General features: G+C 37.1%; 2 protein-coding genes and 1 long non-coding RNA gene across 4 annotated transcripts in view; 2 read left to right on the plus strand and 1 right to left on the minus strand.

Annotated features, from left to right (window-relative positions):
• LOC135197467 (uncharacterized) overlaps positions 1-1,068 on the plus strand; it is a 159,849-nt gene extending 158,781 nt beyond the window's left edge. The window contains exon 3 of the mRNA XM_064224532.1: positions 867-1,068. Coding sequence (XP_064080602.1) covers positions 867-1,068 — 202 coding nt within the window. The remainder of the gene's footprint in view (positions 1-866) is intronic.
• Positions 931-23,125, plus strand: LOC135197985 (uncharacterized). Of its 2 annotated transcripts, none has more exons than XM_064225304.1 (10): positions 931-1,064; positions 1,458-1,556; positions 4,674-4,772; positions 5,302-5,571; positions 7,518-7,700; positions 8,064-8,258; positions 8,707-8,930; positions 12,658-13,662; positions 13,829-14,013; positions 21,408-23,125. In XM_064225304.1, the coding sequence occupies exons 2-10, from the start codon at positions 1,548-1,550 to the stop codon at positions 21,662-21,664; spliced, it is 2,427 nt and encodes an 808-aa protein (XP_064081374.1). In that variant the 5' UTR covers positions 931-1,064; positions 1,458-1,547; the 3' UTR covers positions 21,665-23,125. The 2 variants fall into 2 exon arrangements, with proteins under 2 accessions (XP_064081374.1, XP_064081375.1); XM_064225305.1 differs by having other exon boundaries at positions 13,829-13,908.
• The window catches only part of LOC135197986 (uncharacterized), a 28,119-nt gene continuing 24,594 nt past the window's right edge, over positions 20,593-24,117 (minus strand). Inside the window, exons 3-4 of the long non-coding RNA XR_010310705.1 lie at positions 21,383-21,623; positions 20,593-21,162 (exon numbers count right to left, since the gene is read on the minus strand). This is a non-coding gene — a long non-coding RNA (uncharacterized LOC135197986). The remainder of the gene's footprint in view (positions 21,163-21,382; positions 21,624-24,117) is intronic.

Consider the following 24,117-nt stretch of genomic DNA (forward strand, 5'->3'; position numbering starts at 1 on the left):
AAATATATATATATTATATATATATATATAGATATATATACATATAATTCTTATTAATTCCATGTTTTGTTGTATTGGATTTGGGTGGAAATGGGTTCACAATCGTAAAAAAAAAAAAAAAAAAAAAAAATCTTGTCCTATTTCCTTTATCTTTCTCTTTGGTGTGGGTTTACGAAAGTTCCTGCCAATGTAGTGGACTGTATATTGGCTGTTATTCATTGAAATCACTAGGAATTATGCTGACATTCGTTGCTTTGAATGTATGGGAACTATTACCTGGATTCTTGCACACATGTTTACCTTTAAATTTAGTTTCCATATAGGCCTAATATGAAGGGTTTAACTCTTAATGTAAGTTACAGTACATTCTTGTATCGGTAGGGCAGTGTCCATAGGCCCACACCAGACCCATTAATCCATTTAAAACCTTATTCCACTTGTTTTGGGCAGTGGCCCTTGTTGGCACGAGACCGGTTTAATCTAAACTAACTAGCCACCAGTACAGTATCCTGGTACTAAATGCAATATTTTGTATTACATCTAATGTAATACAATGTTTATGAAAATTACATTTTGACCTTTCAAATCTTGTAGTTTAGCATTCTCTTCAATGAAATTTGTAAATTATCAGTTACTTGTATATTTGGCATGCGGATATTAAGAGGAAACCTATCGGTCACTGTAGTATACCCAGGACCCACTTACTCAACATCATGCGCGAAAGGTTAAAAAAAAGACGTATAGGAAGCAGTCTCTCTCTCTCTCTCTCTCTCTCTCTCTCTTCTCTCTCTCTCTCTCTCTGTGTGTGTGTGTGTGTGTATCAATGTATCAAACAATCTCAATGATTAAATCTTCCTTACGAACAGCACGGCAACACGGCGCTACACGAAGCCGCTTGGAAAGGTTACAGTCAGACGGCGGAGGCGCTGGTTCGCGCCAAAGCCAACGTTTACATTAAGAATAAGGGTGGGTTCGCCCCCCTACACCTCGCCTGCCAGAACGGACATAATCAGACTTGTAGGGTCTTGCTCCTCGCTGGATGTCGGCCCGATATCAAGAATAACGTAAGTGATATTACAATAGCTGTTGCATTGCTTTGAAGGTCTTTTGTTTCTTTTTTAAGCCTCGCTATAGGCCTAATTTTTGCAGTGCCATCGCATATTTTGGGATCAGTTTGTTTTAGCGCTACCTTCTTCCAAAGGGGTTTTGTGGCATTTTCAGATTTCCCCTGTGCCATAAGCATTGCATTTTACATTGTATTTTCCGGCACTGGAAAATTAATGCACTAATACACTGTATATACACAGTGTATAGTCTTATAGATTGAACTCGGAAGCTCTGTGTAAGCTAACGTAGTACTCGCAGTTATTCGAGAATTTTATGTAGAAATATTTGTATAATTAGAGCATTGTACTTAGTGCATTGGTTCATTCTCATAATTACTCATTTGTTTCCAGTATGGTGACACACCCCTGCATACAGCAGCTCGTTACGGGCACGCAGGGGTCACCCGAATTCTTCTCTCTGCCAGAATTAACGTCGGCGAGATGAATAAGGTGTGTATCGTAAAAATAATAGTGTGTTATTTCTTTTAAATTCTATTTTTCTTAAGAAAAAGTGACATGTTTCCCGTGAAAGGTTACATAACATTTCTAAAATCACCATAAGCGTGGTTTTTGTGCCGAAAGAGTTAAATTTTGCACGTGTTGTTTCACTCACACTTCCTGATTTGTAACACATACTACATACATACATACATACATACATACATACATATATATATATATATATATATATTATATATATATAATATAGTCATATCATATTACCGTGATTCATATACATACATCGAGCTACAAATGTCCTTTCATATCTAATTCTCTCTACCTCGGAATTAATATATTTTCAAATATGCTTAACCGAAGGGGAATTTTATTAGGCGATAATAGAATGTCGGCGCCCAGGCGCGAACCTAGGACACCATACAAATCCAGGAACGTCAGTGGGTAAAAGCTTCACTGACGTTCCTGGATTTTTATGGTGTCCTAGGTTTGCGCCTGGGCGCCGACGATTCTATATTATCACCTAATAAAATTCCCCTTCAGTTAAGCATATATGAAAATATATTAATTCCGAGGTAGAGTGAATTAGATATTAAAGGACATTTGTAGCCCGATGCATATATATAGTATATAAGTCATATCACATTACCGTGATTCATATAGGCTACATATATCGAGCTACAATGTCCTTTAATATCTAATTCGCTCTACCTCGGAATTAATATATTTTCATATATGCTTAACCGAAGGGAATTTTTTGTTTTTCTCGATAATAGATTTAACCTGTACTTGGGCGCGAACGCAGTACATTATAAATCCAGGACCGTCAGTGGAAGCGGTACCACCACCGCGCGAGAGGCTTAAAGGTATATGTCGTCTCTACACCTCAAATACTTTCTCGCGCTGAAGTATTCGTTGGTTTGGAGACAACATCAACCGGCCTCGACTCCGGTAGTTAAGTAGTGCTTTTGACAACACGTAGCATTTTACATAAGTCATATCACATTACCGTGATTCATATACATATATCGAGCTACAATGTCCTTTAATATCTAATTCGCTCTACCTCGGAATTAATATATTTTCATATATGCTTAACCGAAGGGGAATTTTTTCTCGATATAGATTTACCTGTACTTGGGCGGGCGAACGCAGGTACATTATAAATCCAGGACCGTCAGTGGAAGCGGTACCACCCACAGCGAGAGGCTTAAAGGTATATGTCGTCTCTCACCTCAAATACTTTCTCGCGCTGAAGTATTCGTTGGTTTGGAGACACATCAACCCGCCTCGACTCCGTAGTTAAGTAGCGCTTTTGACAACACGTAGCATTTTGTACATAAGTCATATCAACATTACCGTGATTCATATACATATATCGAGCTACAATGTCCTTTTAATATCTAATTCGCTCTACTCGGAATTAATATATTTTCATATATGCTTAACCGAAGGGGAATTTTTTTCTCGATAATAGATTTACCTGTACTTGGGCGCGAACGCAGGTACATTATAAATCCAGGACCGTCAGTGGAAGCGGTACCACCCACCGCGAGAGGCTTAAAGGTACGTATGTCGTCTCTCACCTCAAATACTTTCTCGCGCTGAAGTATTCGTTGGTTTGGAGACAACATCAACCCGCCTCGACTCCGGTAGTTAAGTAGCGCTTTTGACAACACGTAGCAATTTACATAAGTCATATCACATTACCGTGATTCATATACATATATCGAGCTACAATGTCCTTTAATATCTAATTCGCTCTACCTCGGATTAATATATTTTTCATAATATGCTTAACCGAAGGGGAATTTTTTCTCGATAATAGATTTACCTGTACTTGGGCGCAAACGCAGGTACATTATAAATCCAGGACCGTCAGTTGGAAGCGGTACCACCAACCGCGAGAGGCTTAAAGGTATATGTCGTCTCTCACCTCAAATACTTTCTCGCGCTGAAGTATTCGTTGGTTTGGAGACAACATCAACCCGCCTCGACTCCGGTAGTTAAGTAGCGCTTTTGACAACACGTAGCATTTTACATAAGTCATATCACATTACCGTGATTCATATACATATATCGAGCTACAATGTCCTTTAATATCTAATTCGCTCTACCTCGGAATTAATATATTTTCATATATGCTTAACCGAAGGGGAATTTTTTCTCGATAATAGATTACCTGTACTTGGGCGGCGAACGCAGGTACATATAAATCCAGGACCGTCAGTGGAAGCGGTACCACCCAACCGCGAGAGGCTTAAAGGTACGTATATGTCGTCTCTCACCTCAAATACTTTCTCGCGCTGAAGTATTCGTTGGTTTGGAGACAACATCAACCCGCCTCGACTCCGGTAGTTAAGTAGCGCTTTTGACACACGTAGCATTTTACATAAGTCATATCACATTACCGTGATTCATATACATATCGAGCTACAATGTCCTTTAATATCTAAATTCGCTCTACCTCGGAATTAATATATTTTATATATGCTTAACCGAAGGGGAATTTTTTCTCGATAATAGATTTACCTGTACTTGGGCGCGAAACGCAGGTACATTATAAATCCAGGACCGTCAGTGGAAGCGGTACCACCCAACCGCGAGAGGCTTAAAGGTATATGTCGTCTCTCACCTCAAATACTTTCTCGCGCTGAAGTATTCGTTGGTTTGGAGACATCAACCCGCCTCGACTCCGGTAGTTAAGTAGCGCTTTTGACAACACGTAGCATTTTACATAAGTCATATCACATTACCGTGATTCATATACATATAAAGCATATATGAAAATATATTAATTCCGAGGTAGAGCGAATTAGATATTAAAGGACATTGTAGCTCGATTTATATATAGTATATATATATATATATATATATATATATATATATATATATATATATATATATATATATATATCGTATATATACGTATATATATATATATATATATATATATATATACATATATGTATGTATATATATATACATACTATATAGTATATATATATATATATATATATATATATATATATATATATATATAGATATATATATATATATATATATATATCATAAAATATCACTAGCTAATGAAAAGAAATATTCTGGCAGAATGGCGACACAGCACTGCACATAGCCGCGGCCATGGGAAGGCGGAAGCTCACCAGGATTCTTCTGGAATCTGCAGCTGATCAGACTGTGAAGAATAAGGTATTACTCTTACTCTTAATAGTAGGTTTATTTATAACTCCTGACTAGGCCGAAAGAGGTTTGCAGGACCCACTAACTTAATTTCATGTACACATTCGTAATGACATTGAACAAGTCATTCATTCAACGTTGTGTGTAAACCTTAGTACTATATTACTTCGCAGACACGGTATTAAGTGCCTTCCTAAAAATAGCTACTGTATTATCTTCTTTCGCTAGGCACATATAGTCGTTTTCCTGTTTTATCAAGTGTAATTTGCTTTGTTTTGTTTCCAACCGACACTAGTAAAAGGCATTAAAATTTGAATGTATGATCAGTATTTGTGTAAACATAACACGTAAAAATTAACTTTTAAAGATGATTTGAATGGAGTCAATTAAAAAAAAAAAACTTTTTTTTAAGCCATTAGGTTTTCGTGATACTATATACTCGTACATATATTGACTCGGTGTTTACCATTTTATTGGTGCATATTCAACTGCAGCGCCTCAAGTCCTCTTTTATCTTAAAAATTACCACCTTTTACAGCAAAACGAGACCCCAGGAGACATAGCGAGACGAAAGGAATTCGACCAGATTCTGGAGATCCTGAAAAATCCACCACCCATAGTCACTGTGGAGGAAAGACTTCGCATGGAACAGGAGCAGAAGAAGAGGGAAGCCAGAGAGGCCAAGGCGAAGGGTTCGAAGGGGGCCAAGGGGGGTGGGGGTGGCAAAGGTGACAAAAAGAGAGAGAAAACAAACGACAGTGGGACGTCCAGTAAGGACAGTAGTACGAGAGCCAAGGAGAAGAAAAAGGTGTGTTTAGTGTGAACTGTAGGCTTACTTGTCTTATCAGAAGTTTTTTTTTTTTTTTGTATCTTGTCATTAATCTGTGATTTGTTTCCAGCTTTTTCTGTATGACAGAAATAGAAAAAATTTTATAATTTTTCTCCACAGTGGTTGTGCCCCAAGTGCACCTCACGTGGTGCGCTGTAGGCTTTTCTATGATCGTTTGCAGCGTCCCCTCGGCCTCTAGCTGCGCTCACTTACTCTACCTCCATTCCCATTTCCTTTCTTCCATCTTGCTGTCCAACTGTTCCAACTCCCTCTTTTCAGTATTTTAAGTCCAGAATAGGCAAAAGTGCCACAGTTCTTGGCGCTATATCCTAATTTTTAAAAATCAGTCAAAAATGCAATTTTGCATCCAACTTTACCACTTACTTCGATTAGTCAATAGATTGTTCTCTTTTCCGGTTCCTGTTTCTCGGCTGATTTTTCTTGCAGTAGTTCCACTATTTTTCATTCTTTCTAAGCCTGCGCTCTCCTGAGAACAGGATTATTCTCTTGTAATGCCTACAAAGGATCTTGCAACCTTGAAAATTATCATAACTCGTAAGCATTTACATGTTAAAGGAGTTTGCTGATGAACTAGTTCCTGTGTACTTTGTCGTCTTTGCACATAAATGCTGAGTTTTGCTTTTAATAATCTTTGAAATGTGCAATTTCAACACCATTCCTGCTCGTAATAATCTTGGAAATTGTATGCAATTTCGACACCATCCCTGAGTAAGATAACTGCATTAATGTTCATATTGTCTTCTTGTTTCTTTAACTTGATCTATAGAGTAAACAATTCGTAAACTTACGTAACATTCTAGAGGGTAATCCCACTGTCACTCATCAGACCACCAGTATAGTCTCTACAAGACTAGATTGCTGTCTGTCTTTACCAGTTCTGCCAAACATAGAAATCTTATTCCTGTTATTGTTTTCCTAGATTAACCATCTTCTGTCCTTCCTTTGAGGTAAAACACGACTATTTTTTTTCGTCAGGACTTGGAGAACATACTCAAATTAGACAACTGTATACATGGGGACAACATCCTTCACATAAGGAAGGCACAAGTCTCCACATATTTTGTGTAAATTCTCCAAAACTGATTCTCAGTATACTTAATTTACTCAGACTAGGTACATTTCAGCTTTTCACAAACTTTCTTGGCTTCGATTTGCATGGTCCCAGGATCATTGACATTTCCAATAGAGCTTAATTTTTTTGATGATGCCATCAGCATGTAGGTATTGTTTTTTTTATGCTTTCCATCGGAGATTTGCATCTGCTGATAAAAGTTATCCTCTTGGTGAAGTTATAAAGCATATGTTAAGGAAAAATATGGGTGACCTATTCTACCCATTGCTTAGATTTGCTGATACGTTTATTAACGCTTTCGACATACATGCAACCTTTGGATTTAATAAATTTCTAGCTGTTAAGAGATTTACAGTTTATTTATTTTTATTTTTAATATTATTATTATTGTATTCATTAGAGGAACACTAGTCATATGGAACAAGCCCATCACAGGGCCATTGACTTGAAATTCAAGCTTACAAAAGATATAGTGTTCATTTGAAACAAGTAACGGAAGGTAATAGGAAATATACGGAAATAAGAGATCAGTAATTAGAAAAGTAAAAATAATTTAACAAATTGTAAATAAATAGGTAAAATGTAAGAAATGGATTGTAAAAATGTCAGTAAATGATTAAAATACTACAAGGAGAATTGTTTTATGGTAGTAATGTCTTGCATCTTCACTTGAACTTTTAAGATTCCAAAGTGTAAATATTTGTCTTGGTTAGATATTTTAGTTATGCAAATCGAAATTCAGTCATTGCAGTCATTTTAAACTCAAGCTAGTGCTTGTTAAAGAAGTATTGATCATCAGTTTGACAAGTTTGATTTTTAAAATATTTCACAGCACAAATCCGAGCACAAAGAGAAGCGAAAAGGGAGACATGTAGAGTGGTCTCCTTATGGCTGTCAGTTCTACCCTCCGGTCACTTCACAAGAGTTAGCTGCACCGAATTTGGATTCCCTTCCGAAGGACCCTCTCTCAACTGGCGAGCAGTATTTCATTGATCTGGCTGGAAATATCAAAAAGGTTTGTTTGCAGTGACTTATAATTGCATGCTGTTTGCCTGTTTTGTAATTTCAGTATGTAGTACACTGTAAATGAAAAATTATTACTAGGTATTGTATACTACAAGGAATCATAATTCTGAGATGACTGCCCATTTGGTAATTGCATTACAAAACAAAAAAGGACATTAAAAAACTACTGTACCAGGATTCTAATTCTTTAAACAGGTATATCGTTCAAGATTTAACACCCTTTTTCTAATGGTATTGTATAGAAAATGTATTCTTAAGTAGTTTACTGTGACTTAGAAATTCCTGTTTGAATAATAATTTTGTAATTCTAAGAGTCGTTGCATACTTAAAAAAATAAAAAACTGTATTACAGGGACCCATTGGTGTTGGGTACACATGCTACTGTGCACCTTTCTTCAAACATGTGGAGAACAAATTGGAGAAAGATAAGCTTGCCCTTATGGACCATATAGATGCTGCTAATGATAAACTTGATGCAAAAATCACCAATTTAGAGCATCGCACCAGGTCGCACATTCAGTACCTCAGTGATAATGTTAAGCAGAAGGTACGTGTGCTGTTTTGCAGTTATTTTGCTGTCAAAATTCATTTAAACCTTTTGTGAGAATGTCACAAGAAAGGTAAAAAATGGATGAAACTGTGGATCACTGAAAACTTCTGTAGTGGTATTTGGTATATTGAATCACTGAAAAGGAATCCCTTTTTATATGAACAGCCCTACAGGAGCCATTGACTTGACATTCAAGCCTCCAGTGCAAGTGTTTTAATTGGAAATAGGATTTTTATGTAATCTGCAAGCATTAAAAAAGCCTAATTAACCTCTCAATATTAACTTAGTTGTGTATAGGTCTTTTGTATTAGTACGTGAGATGACTGTTCTTTTCACTTGAGTTCTAGAGTAAGGTGATTTTAACATATAGAAACTTGAAGTTCTGTTTTATCTAAAAGTGGAAGAAGTATAAGTTAGACATTTAACTCAAACATTTGCATTTCAGTTGGCGGCAGAGAAAGAGGAATGCCGTCAACGGGCAGAAAGAACAAGGTCAGCTAAGGAGGCAGAATCTGAAGCTCGTCTCGCTCAGCTCCAGCAGTGGGTCGAGCGTCGCATGGCCTCCCAGAAGAATGCTGATCCTAACCCTTCTTTTCCTAGAACATATGCATTTAGAGGATCGGTGAGACGAAATAGGGATCCTGTGACCGGTCTCTTCCCACTAACAAGGTAGGTTTTCTTCTTTTCTTCCAGCTTTGTACTAGAAGTTCAGTGTTTTATTTTGAACAATTTAGGTGTTATCAGTTGCATTCAAGATGATGTGGAGTTTTGGTTCTTTTCCACTTTCATATTAACCTGTACTGGTAATTAATGTGATAGATGATTGGGTTTTCTTAATTTTTTTTTTTTTACTATTAGAAATTAACATTTACTCTAAAAAATACAAAGGCATTTACATTATTAAACCCCAGAAATCCCATTTTTTTATAATCTTTATGATGCTCCTGATTGACAGTTGATAAGCCAGCCAATCACAGGGTTGGAAACTCTGTCTCTCTCGAGGTTTCACACAAGTGACATCTACGTACGTCCCGACGTCTTTCAACATTATAACTTTCATTACACCTCGGTTTTACCTGCAGAATAGGAGGTGTTTCCCAATTGCATCATTAAACATCAAGCCGATGATTTAAGGATTTTAATGATATAAGAATTATGTACTTCAGTAAACTTAATGGTAAAATATTTATAGCGAAATAAACATGAAATTCTTAATATAAAATATATTCTTTCATTTCTTACATGAGATCATGTGTTTCATACAGTTTCATAGCTTAAATGTCATGGAAGACAATGCTACCAAATAAATTATAGGTAGGGCTATCAATATGAAAATAACAAGCAAAAGATTAAGAATATTAATCTCTCTTATCTTCATGTAGTCAGGTGTTGCTCACGTGATCACTCGATGACATCATCATCATGATCACGACCCCTTCGATAGAAGTAGTCTTATGAGGGAAAGAATATTAAGACTTCATTATCATCACTATCATTATTACTATCACCCTTTCACATCCTATAATGGAAATCTCTATATGAAAAATATCGTTACTTAGATATTGATACCTTATGGAGGAAATTCATTCATCCCATTGATTTTCCTTTCCTATAATCAGTCCTCCTATATCCCTCTCATTATTCCTTTTTTATTTTATATTAGGATTTTCATAATTCTTTTATCATCATGATTCTTAAATCATTGGCTCGTCAATGTTTAGTGATGCAATTGGGAAACTACTTTTCTAGGGGTAAAACTGAGGTGTAAGGAGAGTTATAATTTTTGAAAGAGGTCGGGCCGTGCGTAGATATTGCTTGTGTGAACTCTCGAGAGAGACAGTTTCCAGGCCTGTGATTGGCTTGTCAACAGCCAATCAGGAGCGTCGTAAGGAACAGCGCTGGGCATGAGATGCACAAGTGAAGTGAATCTATTATAGTATGGTACGTAATCTAAATCAAAGTCTGCTAATAGGCAGTTGTTAGGGTTCCATCTTTTAGTGCTGATTCTATTAAAATTCTTCCAATCAGGAGACTTGATGTTGCTTCAGCTGTTGTTTCTTTTCTGCTTGAAATTGTAACTTTATTTACAACTGGAGGAATGTTGTAGGATGAGCAAGAGCATTGTTTAATATAAGGAGGGCTTTCAGAGGTAATTGTTTCTCCACAAGGTGCTTCTTGACACCAGGGCCAACTACTTTATTCACCAAGTCAACAAAAGATTGCCTGGTTACCCAAGCTTTACTCTTAGCCCTCCACATCACATTTAACTTACTCTTCAAAACTTTTTTATTAAAAACATTCTGGTTCTTTGAGTGGTATACAAGCATTGGCTTCAGTTTCAAATCCTCATTTGCACTCTCGTTGAGCAAAAAAATGAGTCTATCCTTCCTTGGCTTTTGTCTTGGCAGTGACTTCTCTCAAGTGATATAGGTCCCGTTGGACAATTTTTCTTCTGGAAGAACCTTGTCTCATCATAATTGCATCCATGTTGGGGAACAGGAACTTCAGCCTTAAACTCGGACATATTTCTCAGCAGCCCCTTTATTATAACTAGCAAACTTACCCATCTACGATGGGTGATAAAATACGGGTGCAGAAGTGAAAAATTTATATGTACTATTTGTTCAGCAATATTAAAATAAGGGCGATTTTTATACATACCTACTACAGAACCTCTTTGTACACAATATTATCAGTTTGTCCACAACTTAATTTCTAGTTGGCAGAGTCAGTTGCTCTGCTCATCGCCACATACAGTTGGCCATGCGTGAACATGGGTGACGGCAGAAACACACCAACACGATCCAAAGTCTGGCCCTGCGACTTGTTTGCAGTGAATGAGAAGGCCAGGTTGATGGGAAACTGCCTGCGCCGTAACTGGAACGGAAACTGGTTGTCCGAAGGCATCAGAGGAATCCAGGGGATGAACAGACGTTTGCCGGTGTGAGGGTCCGTTGCAATGTCCATTGGCAGGATCAAAATTCCGAAGCAACATTACCGGGCAGTACTTCTTCAACGTTATTTTGTGCACTGGCAGTCCCGATGGGTTTAAGTTATTCAAAAAATCTTGCAGATATTGATGATAATTTTCATCTTTTATTGTGTCCGAGCTGAAATATTCGTGACTTTCTCCGGGGAAGTTGTACAGAAATTATGTACGAAAAATTGTAAATTAACTAAGTCTACGGGAATAACCAGCCTCGTTTCACGGCCAGAAACAGCTCCGTTTCAGGGAATCCCTTCTCACCCCCACCCCCTACAATGGAGGGGTGTAGGTTGGATGAAACCCCATTACAAACCATCTTAGGGGTCCCCACCATAACCCTGCCAAGTTTCATGCCCATCTGACCAGCCGTTTGGCCGTGATTGAATGACAGACAGACAGACATTACGCCATTATAGTATGATTGGGAGCCTCTCATGCCTTTTCTTACCATTCTTGTATGCCACTTTCCCTTATAAACCACCTATGTCTGTCTTTAAACACTTGATTACTACCTGCGTCAACATGCATTCAAGGAGTAGTTTTCAAGAGATCTTACATGTAGTTGTCTTGCCTTTCCACAAATGATGGCCTCTGTTTTTCTGTCACCAGCTAACTGTGTTCAATTGTCCGAGATCTGTGTTTTGTAAGAGCTTTCACTTCCTAGGTATCATCAGCACATTGGATGGCATCCCTACACTGTATACTGAATAAATGATCAATTTTGGCATACAAAATTCTTTGGCCAAATCAATGACACACCATTTTTGGTTCTTGCTATGAGTTTCTTTTAAACATTATATTTTTCTGTTTCCTTGTCCTTTTTTATTTGCTGTCACCTCTTAAGCTTCTTGGGCCCCATCTTGACTTGCAATAGAATCACCTAAAAAAAACCCACAAGACAGTTTAGCAGAGTTGTGCGTTTAGTGATAACCATAAGGAACTGATCACTTCCCCTTTGTTTCGGCTGAGAACCACATACATGTGATGACCCTAATTCAATACATATTCTAATTGATCGTCTTTGTTTGCACAAAACTCATGAAAAGTGGACAAAAGCACAGCAATTTCTTACTTTGACAAAATCTCCAAAAACCAAACTGTTGGAGTTAAGATCTGTGCAAATACTGAGGTAGTACGTATATTGTACAAATGAGAAAATAACCATAACATTACTTTAAGGCTGATTATTGAAATAGTGCAAGTGAATTAAATACATGGAGAAGAATAGCTTGTAAAAATACTTTGCCATCTCTTAGGAGGCATCACAGTTTTGAATAGTCTTGCCCACTACATTTTTAGGTTATAGATATAGGATAAATATAAAATAGTAGTTGGTTTGTATTCTTTTGAAAATTCATTTTCAGCTCTATACTCTACCTTGTATTTATCCAGTCATCTTTGTATTTTCAGGTCAAAATCTGAAGAAGCCATTTCTGGATACCGTGAAGAAGGTGATAGTGATAGAGAATCTGTTTACAAAGGGTTAAGAGTTTTGGACCACCCAACATCTATGTACAACATACCACAGACTTTGCAAGATGAGGGCGATGCTGTTATCTATGATTCACCAAAGCCTGTTGCATCAGTAGTGCCAGGCACACTATGCAGTACCTCATTAGATCATCGTCAGTCAAGAAGCATATCTGTTGATAGACAAAGCGTAGCGCTTGGAACCCGTGCTAGAGAAGTTCGCAGTCATTCTGTTGATGCTCACCATGTTCTGAATGATTCAACTAAAAGCACAGAGAAGATAACTGCAAATAAGCTTAGAGGTAGTAGCCCCGGTTGGGTACCAACCAACAGAGACTTACTGAATGAGTCTACTAGTAGTGATGCATCTGCTGGTCGTAGAGGAAGTAGAGGGAGTCATGGTTTGAGTGCACCATCTACTCAGGGGTCACCTATGGTTGGTCGAATGAATCCTTATTCCCCTGCGCAGCCATCTCCACTCCTCCAGCGACCAGAACTTGATAAACAGCCAGAAAAAGTATTGAGTTCAATGCAGTCTCCTATGCAGCAAGCAGACTTAAATGAAGCAGTAGTCAACCTCAGGGTCTCTCAGTCATGTGCTGAGCATGGCGCAATACCAAAGACCAATGGTCGTACGGAGGAATTTGATAATCAGGTTCATAATGCCAGTAGTCAAGCCCCACGATCAGAATGGAGTGGGTACAGCCGTTATGATTACAGAAACACAAATCCCTACATGTATGGTGACCTCAGAGGTCAGAATCCTCTTGTACGACCTCAGCCAATAGTCAGTGTACCCCCAGAACCAGATAATAAACCAGGTTATGAAGCCTATCCTAACTATCCTACCACAGGAGATGAAATGCATTTATCTGAAGCTTTTCATGGTCACCTAATGCATCCACAAGAAGATTATGAAGGTTCCAACTATTTAGATATGGACAGGTAATAGGAAAGGCTTTCCTTTGTTAAGTATACAATAATTATTGAAATAATTAGCACAATGTAACAGCAATACTTATTATGTATAGTAGTTTAATTACACTATATACTTTACGTCTTGAAAATAACATAAATGTCCATCCTCTTAAGCATTTTATTTGCTCATCAGATACCGGATTCAGCAAGCAGTAAGAAGATTATATGATGGATACCTAGCAGAAGGACGTCTTGAAGGCATGCGCACAGGAGGTAGGCCAACTTTGGAATTATCCATGGAACAGGATCCTCATAATGACTCCGGTTACTCAACCAGAATGTGTACAGGATCTCAAGGGCCATCACCTGCTCTCTCAGGTTTGTGTGAAAGGAAAATATTTTTATGAAATTGGAATGACAATAAGGAAAACTTTCCTTACAAACTCATTCATTAAATATATGTTGAGATTCATATCCTGAATGATCCCAGGTTCAACAGTATTTTGTCGCTTGGAGAGCTGGTGGTGGTATCTCTACACATTCACCAACTGGCTCATATTTATCTCAGCAGCTAACCTCAGTGGTTATGTGAACTGTGTGAAGCAGTGAGATTGGAAGGGTTTTGAGATGTGGGTACTTATTAGATGATTTTATAATCTATTTGTATGATAAAGAACATTAGCAGTACATATAAAAAAAAGCTTTGTTTCATCACAAACTCAAGTGAAGTAATCATCAAATAAGAGTCAGATTTAGAGGACCATCCTATACTATCAACATGAAATGTGATAGCCAATCGTCTTGGAAATCTCTCTTGATAGTGCCACTGCAGAACATTTCAGTTGAAAAGAAGGCTAGCAATTCTCTCATTGTAATACGTAGTGGCTTTGTAGTCTACCAATTATTTTGGCTTCTCATGACTATAGGTATGAGGGATAGTGCTTTTGGTTGAGAGATGTATGAAAACTGTTCTTTAAACATATTTGTAACATCATTTAGATGTTGAAAATTGAAAGTATGTTTTCTGATTTTTTCCATCAGAAACTGAGGGAAGTCTGAATATATGTACTCATTTCTTTTAATGAATTTAAGTATTATGTTTAATTTCTGTTAAGTTTCTGCATAGCAATGGCATTGGGCATGTTTATAATTAAATTTGCATGTTAGAGATATAAAAAATATAAAAATACAGTAAGTTGTGTATCTCGGTCTTTTTCCTCAAGCCAGGTCTTTCTCCTGTAATCCAGGTCTTTCCGATTTACCTCCTGTTTTAGGTATTGAATCATTAAGTAGCAGTATGCCTCCGTATGATTTATTAAATATTTAAATTTGTGATCTATTCAGATAAATGGAATGAACATGGCTCAATCACTTGGGTGTCTTCCAACTTTGTATTGGACAATTCTGGAGAATGAGTTGTTGATTTTATAGAAATTAACTTGGTAATATAACTCGATACCTATGCCCTTTAATTCACTATCAAGTAGAACTGGATAGTGTTGCACAGGTTTTTCTTATAACTCTGAAAGCTTTACATTATTTCTTTCAACGGGTGGCATAGCCATGGTTTAAATTATGTACTTAAATTTTTTTCTTAAAGGTGTATACTGTTAGAATTATAATTGTACATAACACTACCCCAAGTTGGTTAAATCGAGAGGTGTGTGATCTTGGCAGTTCCACTACAGACTGGGTGCCACAATTGCTAGTGAGAATTTCGGTCCTTTTTCTTATCCCTTGGTAATTTGTCATTTTCCTGTAAATAACTTGAGATTGTATGATCTTGTGGAGGGATACAGGATTTCTCGGAAGATACTGTTATGAATTTTTTCCATATCCTCTTGTCTGCTTGGAACAACTTCATTTGCTTAAATTTCCTGGTGATCTAGTTACAAGAATTAATACAACTGGGGAGAAGACCTCATTAAGGACAGCATAGTATTTGTTTTATAAAATACTGTTGCACTTGGAGTAATGAAACATGCCCTTTTATTTCTGTCTGGTAAGCAGAAAATCATCTTTGTCAATACAATGATGGTATGGGGTTTTGAGATGCATTTGAATTTGAGGCCAACATCTCGAAAGAAATTAAAGATGACTCATGTTGTCATACCTTTGGTTATGGTTGGTGTATTACCCTTTTGATCTTGCTTTTTAAATCAAAAGGTAGTGGTGTAGATAATCTGAGGTTGCCAATTACATACTGAATTTCTGAGGCTGCCATTTACTAAATTTCCATAAATTTCAGTGTTGAAAGTACTGCAACAGCAGCAATAGCAGATAAAAGCTAAATTTATGGCATTAGCAGGATTTACTGCATTAATTTTGTCCTACTGGCTAACAGGACTTCCTGCAGTAGTAAAATGAAAATGACTAAGATTTTGTGATATTCATCCTGACACGATTGAAATTATTACAGCAATTTGTTAGCACATATATTCATTATGCACCACTTCAGCTCTCTCAAATGAGACGTAAAGACAGAATTTCTAGGCGAATGATTCCCATCAGTATCATGCATTTTAATTTGGACTTCTCTAGCAGTTCATAGTTTTCCTTAAATCTTCTACCAACATAATGGTCATAATCAAAGGCAGTGTTCATGGTTTAATTATTTTTTTTTACTTCAACTCTAAAATCTATTACAGTAGTTTTGGTATTCTGAAGAGTAATTAGCAGAACAGCTTTATTTTGTTCACAACTCGAAAAAATCTATTACAGTGATTTTGGTATTCTGAAGAGTAATTAGCAGAACAGCTTTGTTTTGTTCACTTAATTTCATCCGAGAGCAAAAATCTAAAATTACATTATCAGAAAACTTTTGTTATTCTCCCCTGAATAAAAGACTCATCAGATTAGACTGTCATCAGTGTATGGCTTCAGAAGTATCATCACATCATCTTGCATCCTTTGAAGATTGTGGAATGTCCAAGTAGCATTAGAGGCAAAGACCCAAATGGCCACAGATGCTGTATAGTCATGGTGAAGAACTGAGGGGCTGTTCCTAGACTGAAGCAAAGGGGGTTTGTATAAAAAAAATCCCCAACCTCATCACATGAACTTTTATCAAGATGTACTTTCACATCCCTGTTCTTAGGAAGGGGACAGGTGTTTTAGTCCCAAACACCTTGCTTCTATCTTAGTACAGCCAAGTTTTTCTACCCTCAGCTACTACCAGCACCATGCTGGTATGTAGTAGCCTAGGCAAAGACCCAATGATGATGCCTGAGTCCCGGAGACAAACTTATGGGCTGTACTAAGATTGAAGGAAAGGGCTTGGACTGAAACACCTGTCCCCTCCCTAAGAACAGGGATGTGCAAGTACATCTTGATAGAAGTTCATGTGATGAGGATGGGGGTTTGTTGATACAAACTCCTTTGCTTCAGTCTAGGCACAGCCCCTCAGTTCTTCACCATAACTATACAGCACCTGTGGCCATTTGGTCCTCCAATGCAACTTCAACATTCCACACTCTTCAAAGCATGCCAGATGATGTGATGATACTTCTGAAGCCATACACTCCCGACAGCCTAATCAACATTGATGGAAGATGATATAGAAAAGTGCAGAAAATGGGTCCTTGAAACACTACTTCACACAGATGATGTAGGATTATGGAAAGCCTGAGAAAGAAGTGATGAATTTGAAGTGTAGAATGGAAACTAAAGGAAAACCAAGTCAATTTAGGGGTTTGATCTTTGCAATGTGTTCTTAAGTTCACCAAGCTACAAACCTGACCCACTTTTCCTGGTGATGGTAGAGGATCGGGGAAGGATGGCAACAGTTATACCTTAAAAAGCACTTTCATATTTAACACTGGATAATCTCCACATGGATTCCACATGTAAAAACTAAGGGATTTCTTTTACTGTGAAAACTTGGATAGTGTTGCATCATGTGGCTCCTGTAGGTGGTAATGGCTCTGGTTGTCTACAGTAAGGTTTATGGCCAAGAGGGAATTGCAAGTGTCAGCAACATAATTCAGCAAAGCTTGAAACTTCACCAGCACTTGATATAGAAGGCTGAAATGAGGAAAGACTTATGAGTTGAGGCTGTGCCAGACTAGTAGCACTATGTCCACTGCTTAAACCAGCAAGTACAGCTGCAGTGAATGGGTTAGTGGTAGACTGGCATTGAATAACTCTGCAAAGAATCCTGTTGAAGCAATGCACCCACCTGCCAGAGCTCCGTGCACATTCAAGAGAAGAGAATATTCCTTGGGGAACACAAACTGCTGATAGTGAGGGCTGCCGTGTGCTTGGGTATAATTTAAATTCTGTGACCCTACAGTGACAACAGGAATGCTTGGAACACAAAGATTAGTCCACAACTCTTCCTCGGTTGACCACCCTTTTAAACTGAAGATCCAAAAGATAAGGGCTTCAGTACAACCAGTGAACTACCCCTTCCAGTAGTAGATTAGTAGATGCCACTGCTAGGACTAAAACAAGAACTAGAATCCTTATATGTAATATATAGGAACACCAACTTCAGTAACACAAGATGTACCTGCTTACATATATAACTTGGCCATGAATGATGCCTTAATACACAAATCCTTTTTGTAGTAGTATGAAATAATTCATGGAATAGGTTTGACATACCCTCCACAACCCTTTTAAGGTGGCGAGGTGTTTCAGTCCCGACCCCTTCCTTCAGTCTTAGTACAGCCCATGAGTTTGTCTCCGGGACTCTGGCATCATCACTGGGTCTTTGCCTCAGCTACTACATACCAGCATGGTGCTGACAGTAGCTAAGGCAAAAATTCAAATGATGATGCCAGAGTCCCGGTGAAGGACTTAGGGGCTGTATGAAAACTGAAGCAAGGGGCTTGGGACGGAAACACCTCACCACCTTCAAAGGATTGTGGAGGGAATGTCAAACTTATTCCATGAATTATTTCAGCCTAATACGAAAAGTATTTGTGTAATTCGGCATCATTCATGGCCAAGTTATACAATTAAAGAGATACATCTTGTGTTACAGAAGTTGGTGTTCCTCTCAGTTGATCCTGCACACAATCTTCAACTTATCAATGTTGGAGAGCAATCATCATGGAATATATATATATACATATACATAGAGGTTCTAGTCTTTGTTCTAGTTCTAGCAGTGGCATTACTACTGGAAGGGGTAGTTCCCTGGTTCTACTGATGCCCTTATCTGTTGGATCTTCAGTTTAAAAAGATGATCAACTGAGGAAGAGTTGTGGACTTCTCTTCTTTGTGTTCCAAGTATTCCTGCTCTCATTGTAGGGTCACTGAATTTAATTTAAACTCAAGAACACTGCAGCCCTCACTATCTGCAGAGCTTGTCTTCCCCTTGGAATCTTCTCTTCTCTTCTCTTAAATGTGCAGCTCTGGCAGGTGGGTGCATTGCTTCAGCAGGATTCTTTGCCGAGTTTTTCAATACCAGTCCACCACTAACCCATTCACTGCAGCTGTATTCACTGGTTTAGGCAGTGGACACAAAATGCTGCAAGTCTGGCACAGCCTCAACTCATAAGCCGTTGCCCATTTCAATCTTCTATATCAAGTGCTGACACTTGCAATTCCCTCTTCACCATAAACCTTGCTGTAGACAACCAGAGCCGTTACCACCTACAGGAGCCATATGATGCAACACTTTCCAAGTTTTCTCAGTAAAAGAAATCCCTTAGTTTTTTTTTGCTTGTGGAATCCATGTGGAGATTATCCAGTTACCCTTGATAGAGCAGCTTTTTAAGGTATAGCTGTTGCCATCCTTCGCAGATCATCACCAGGAAAAGTGGGTCTCAGGTTTGTGTAGCTTGGTGAACTTATAAACACATTGTGAAGATCGAATGACTTGTTTAACTCCCTCCATTCTACACTTGAAATTCATTTCTTTCTCAGGTTTTCCATGAGCCTAGTTCATCTGTGTAAAGTAGATCCAAGGACCCATTTTCTGCACTTTTGCACATCATCTTTAATCCATTAATGTGAAAAACAACATAGGGCTCCATGTTGATTTGTGATAGGCTCTAACATTTGTCTTATTGAATCACTGTTGGACATTAAGTGTTGTGGCCTTTTCTAATACCATAAATACATGGTGTCCCTCTTTACAAGGTACTCATTCCTGATCAGAGACAATACCCAGTGTATTTAAGACTTTCTGTTGCTGAACTCTGGAATGAACCCAAAGTGTTAATTATTCCATTCATCTCAACAGTTCTTTCCCCATCTAGCAGCTTGTATTCCTGTGTCCTTTCTACACTACAGTGCATTCAGTTTTCCTTTTTATAGAAGTGCTAGGGTCTTTCACATTTTGCTTGTCCAATCTCGTCCTTTATCAGGCTTGTCTAAATTCTTTCAAGCTCATAAGTAACTAGTTATCCTGATGCCTTATATGAAGTCACTTGTTCATGATGATCCTAGGGTTTTTGCACTAACTTCCTGAGTACCTTTTCATCCTCATTGCTGTTTTGTTCTCTATTGCTTCAACTATTATGCTACCATCATCCAGTTCAAGTTCTTAAAAATAATCTCCAACAATCGGTAAATTTTTAGCTTTAATTTGTCCATTTCTATCATCTTCCATACACTTGGCCCCTTTTAAACATTTTCCATCTTTCCTCAGCCACTTTGCTATTTGGAATATTTTCTTTTTCAGCTGTGAGATTCGGATTAGATTCCTCCATAAGCCTTTCCTGTTCCTTTGCATACTTTTGCCTTTTGTGTGCTTTCTTTCCTTTCAGTAGTTCCTCGGATAAGTCGGTTACATGCTTGACTACTGATCTCAGGCCGAGTTCAATTCCCCACTGCCAACGTTGAATCAGAGCAATTTATTTCTGGTGATAGAACTTCATTTCGTGATATGTGGTTCAGATCCCACAATAAGCTGTATAGGTCCCTTTTCTTAATATAATCAATTGGTTCCAAGCCATGTAAAAATATTTAATCCTTTGGGCCAGCCCTAGGAGAGCTATTAATCACCTCAGTGGTCTGGTTAAAAAAGACATACTTGACTTCATTTCAGTGCTTTTTACTAACCACTCTCCTATGCTACACTGGGTCATTTTTTCAAAATGTTAAATTAGCTTTTAGTAGTGTATGAAGTGTTAAGCAAGCCATCCATACTTTTTCAAAATCCAGTTTGTTTCAGCTTCTCTCTTATATTAAACTTTTATCTCAATAGGCAGAGTTTAAATAACTGCAATCTTTGGCTTCTCCATGTGATTGCTTTGTTTGGGTCATATATACCCCACTTCCTCAAAACCAGCTGTTCATCTGTATAGTATAGCCATTTAGATTGGATTAGTATCCCTTCTAAATGTAGCTCCTCTGTCTGCATCTGAGAGCCTTTCTCAAAATTCTTGCTTATTTCGTAGGATCTTTCCAAATTTTCTTGTAATCTTTATTCTTTAATTTATTCACCATCACTTCAGCCATTCATCCTTGATCAATAAGCAGACTCCAATTAGTCATGTCTACCATTTCATAAGAATTGACATTTCTCCATGCCTTTACCAATGGATTTTGCGCCAGCTCCTTGTTCATTGTGGTCTGTAAAATTGCCCAAAACTATTATAGATACACAAGTCACTTTGATCTTTAATTGATTAGTTTACTCTAGACATGTCATAATTTTCATCACAAAAACAAAATTAGTGTTAAGTCATGGTTTTACATGAAATTTTAATGTTTACTAATAGGAAATGGAATTTAAGTAGTTTGACAAGTTTCTGCATTGCAGTACCATACAGAATCTGTTACTGTTTTATACCTGATTAACTCCTTTTCATTTGCAGGCGGCCATGAATTGTCTGGAGACACTGAACGTAAGAACGGCGCTGCTATTGTTGCTGAAGCTCCCAGAGGCCCTGCAGATAATACGAAGACCTTGCCACATTACCCTGAAAAGTCAGGGCCTTTCCCTCCAGTACCTCCCAGTAGATACTCCAATGGGCTACCTCCACCAGTTTTATCAAATCCAGCAGTTGGCAGGTTCTCAGCACCTCATATACCTGGGGATACAGTTTTCATTGGAGAATCATCACTAGTCTAAGTGTGTATTTCATTCTGGCAAGAAAACAAGATTTTATAGATTTTACAGAGTACAGCAGAGGACTGGAGAACAAAAGTGTTGACTGAATACCAAGTCTCATGGAAGGACTTCAAAATATTCTCGCATGAGACCAAGTTCAATTTATGCTCATTTACTTTACCAAAGGTTTTTATAGGTGCCGTACAATATTGGGGTTTGATAATACAATAGTATGTTACCTCTTGCTACAGTTTTGTAAATTGAGGCTTGCTGTATATATTGTTCCATACTGTAAATAAAAGATTTTTATATGTTAATAGTGTACAAATGTTGTACAGTACATGAGATTGTTAATATTGATACATATATAAAATCAGAATATTGTATTGAAATGGATATTTTTAATGAAGTACTATTTTTTCAATTCTTGTATATATATACTCTAGAGTGGAATACTACAAATGTTTGATATCCAGTTGTCAGGATTATCACAGCACTCAACTTTAGCCAGATTACTTTATTCTTTAATAAGCATTAAAGTTCCTTGAATTGCTAATATACCAGTACGTCGGACAACTCTCATTGCTCTATTAAATTTGAAGTTCGTGTATTACGCATTATGCTGATAACAGCAAGTTACTCATGACTAACCTATCTTAAACTTTCCAATACAAGTTCCTAGTCTGCTTAGCAAAATACCATAATTTTCTTGAGACATGTTTCCTGTTTCTTCCCTGCTTATACTAACGGCAGGTTGCAAGCTAACAGTTAATAAATCATTTGTTTATGCTTAGCCTTGCAGTGCAATGTATTGCAAACTTAAGTATGATGCATCTCTACTTTACTGCCTATAGCCAGATGAACCGTACTGCATATTTCATAAGGGATAAGCTTTCTTTTCTGTAAAATACAGTAATATGAACCTCACATGTGTTCACCAACATTTTTTCCAAATTAAGATCTAATCGACTAATTAAACCTATTTAATTTGATGGCAAAAAGTAACAACACTTCTTGCATATTATATACTACTAGAAAGATCAGTTCAGGAGCAATTTAAGGAATCAATGAATATCTTTTCAACTCAAAGGAACTTTTAAACCCAAATGACTTTTGGTTTAGGTTTCTATGTTCTGAGTAATTTACTGATAAAAACCCTGTACTATTACTAAATTTTGACCAATAAAATATTAAACTTTTCTGCATTCTCCAACTCTAAAAATAACATACTCCTGTCATTTGGAAATTTTCTAAATTTTTTTGTTTACATGTGATCACAAGTCGAAAACATTTAGCATGCAATAAAAAAATACATATACATATACCATAGTACTGTAAAGCATATGTGTATGTATATACAAATTAAACACTGTACAAGCTCTGTACTAAATACATGCATACTATGTACCTAAATCCAGTCTATAATCTCTTTACAGAAGTGTAAATAAATAGTCAAATCAAATAAATTCTTTACTGCTTCTTTTTTTTGGTTTTATTTCAATAACTATGCCAGTTACTCCAAACTAGTTTCAAGTTTGAATAAGATAATCAGTAAATTGACTATCTGCTTGTGTTCAACAAGCATCAAATAAGTATGCTAAGCTTAGCAAAACAAATGCAAAACCATTGAAATTTGAAGTACAAATAAAAAAAAACCGAAGCAATAAAAGCAAAACACTTTCACAGATGCTGACATAACTTAAGCAGACTATAATCAACTATAAAAAAAACACTGTAATCAATAGATTTACAGCGGTTTTGATGATTCAATAACAAAATAAAAAACTTGCACGTCATATACCAGTTGGGACTAGAAAGAAAAATTTACTTAAAATACACAAGTTAAAATATTTTAATTTTCTTTAATATGGTAATTTTCAACTTCACAGACACAACAACTATTGCCTAGTTAAACCATTACTAAGGATTTAGCAGCCAATATAAAAAGTTAACCTCACACACGGCTGGGATGAGGTCTTTCACAACAGTGTATAATTGTGTGCGTAAGCTAAGGAAATAACTATTTAACAAGTATTAGACTTCAACATCAAGAGGAAATTTCACAAAACCAAAACTTCTAGCTTTCATCAAATAACACAAAGCACTGCAACTCTGTGCAAGGCACGCTGAATAACTATTAATGAAAGCATAAGTTTGAATTCAAGGATAAACACAAATTTCTTTTAAAAATTTGGTATTTTACATCAGTTTTCTTTACTAGAAGTGATAACCTAAATTTGAAAAAGAAGGGTGCTGAACTCTTTCCAACTTTTGGGTCAACCTGATTTACCCATAACCAGTAGATGGTAATAAGCCAATTAAAAATACTGAGCTTGATACTGTGATATGACAAATGTACAGCATCTAAAAACCTCCAGAGTTGAAAAAATCTATGATCCATCAAAGAAGCAAATAAAAAGTTTAATGGACAAAACCTAAAATTGAAAATAACCCTAGAAAATACAGAATTACAA

This window comes from Macrobrachium nipponense, chromosome 21 (assembly GCF_015104395.2).
Source record: "Macrobrachium nipponense isolate FS-2020 chromosome 21, ASM1510439v2, whole genome shotgun sequence".
NCBI classification, from domain to species: domain Eukaryota; kingdom Metazoa; phylum Arthropoda; class Malacostraca; order Decapoda; family Palaemonidae; genus Macrobrachium; species Macrobrachium nipponense.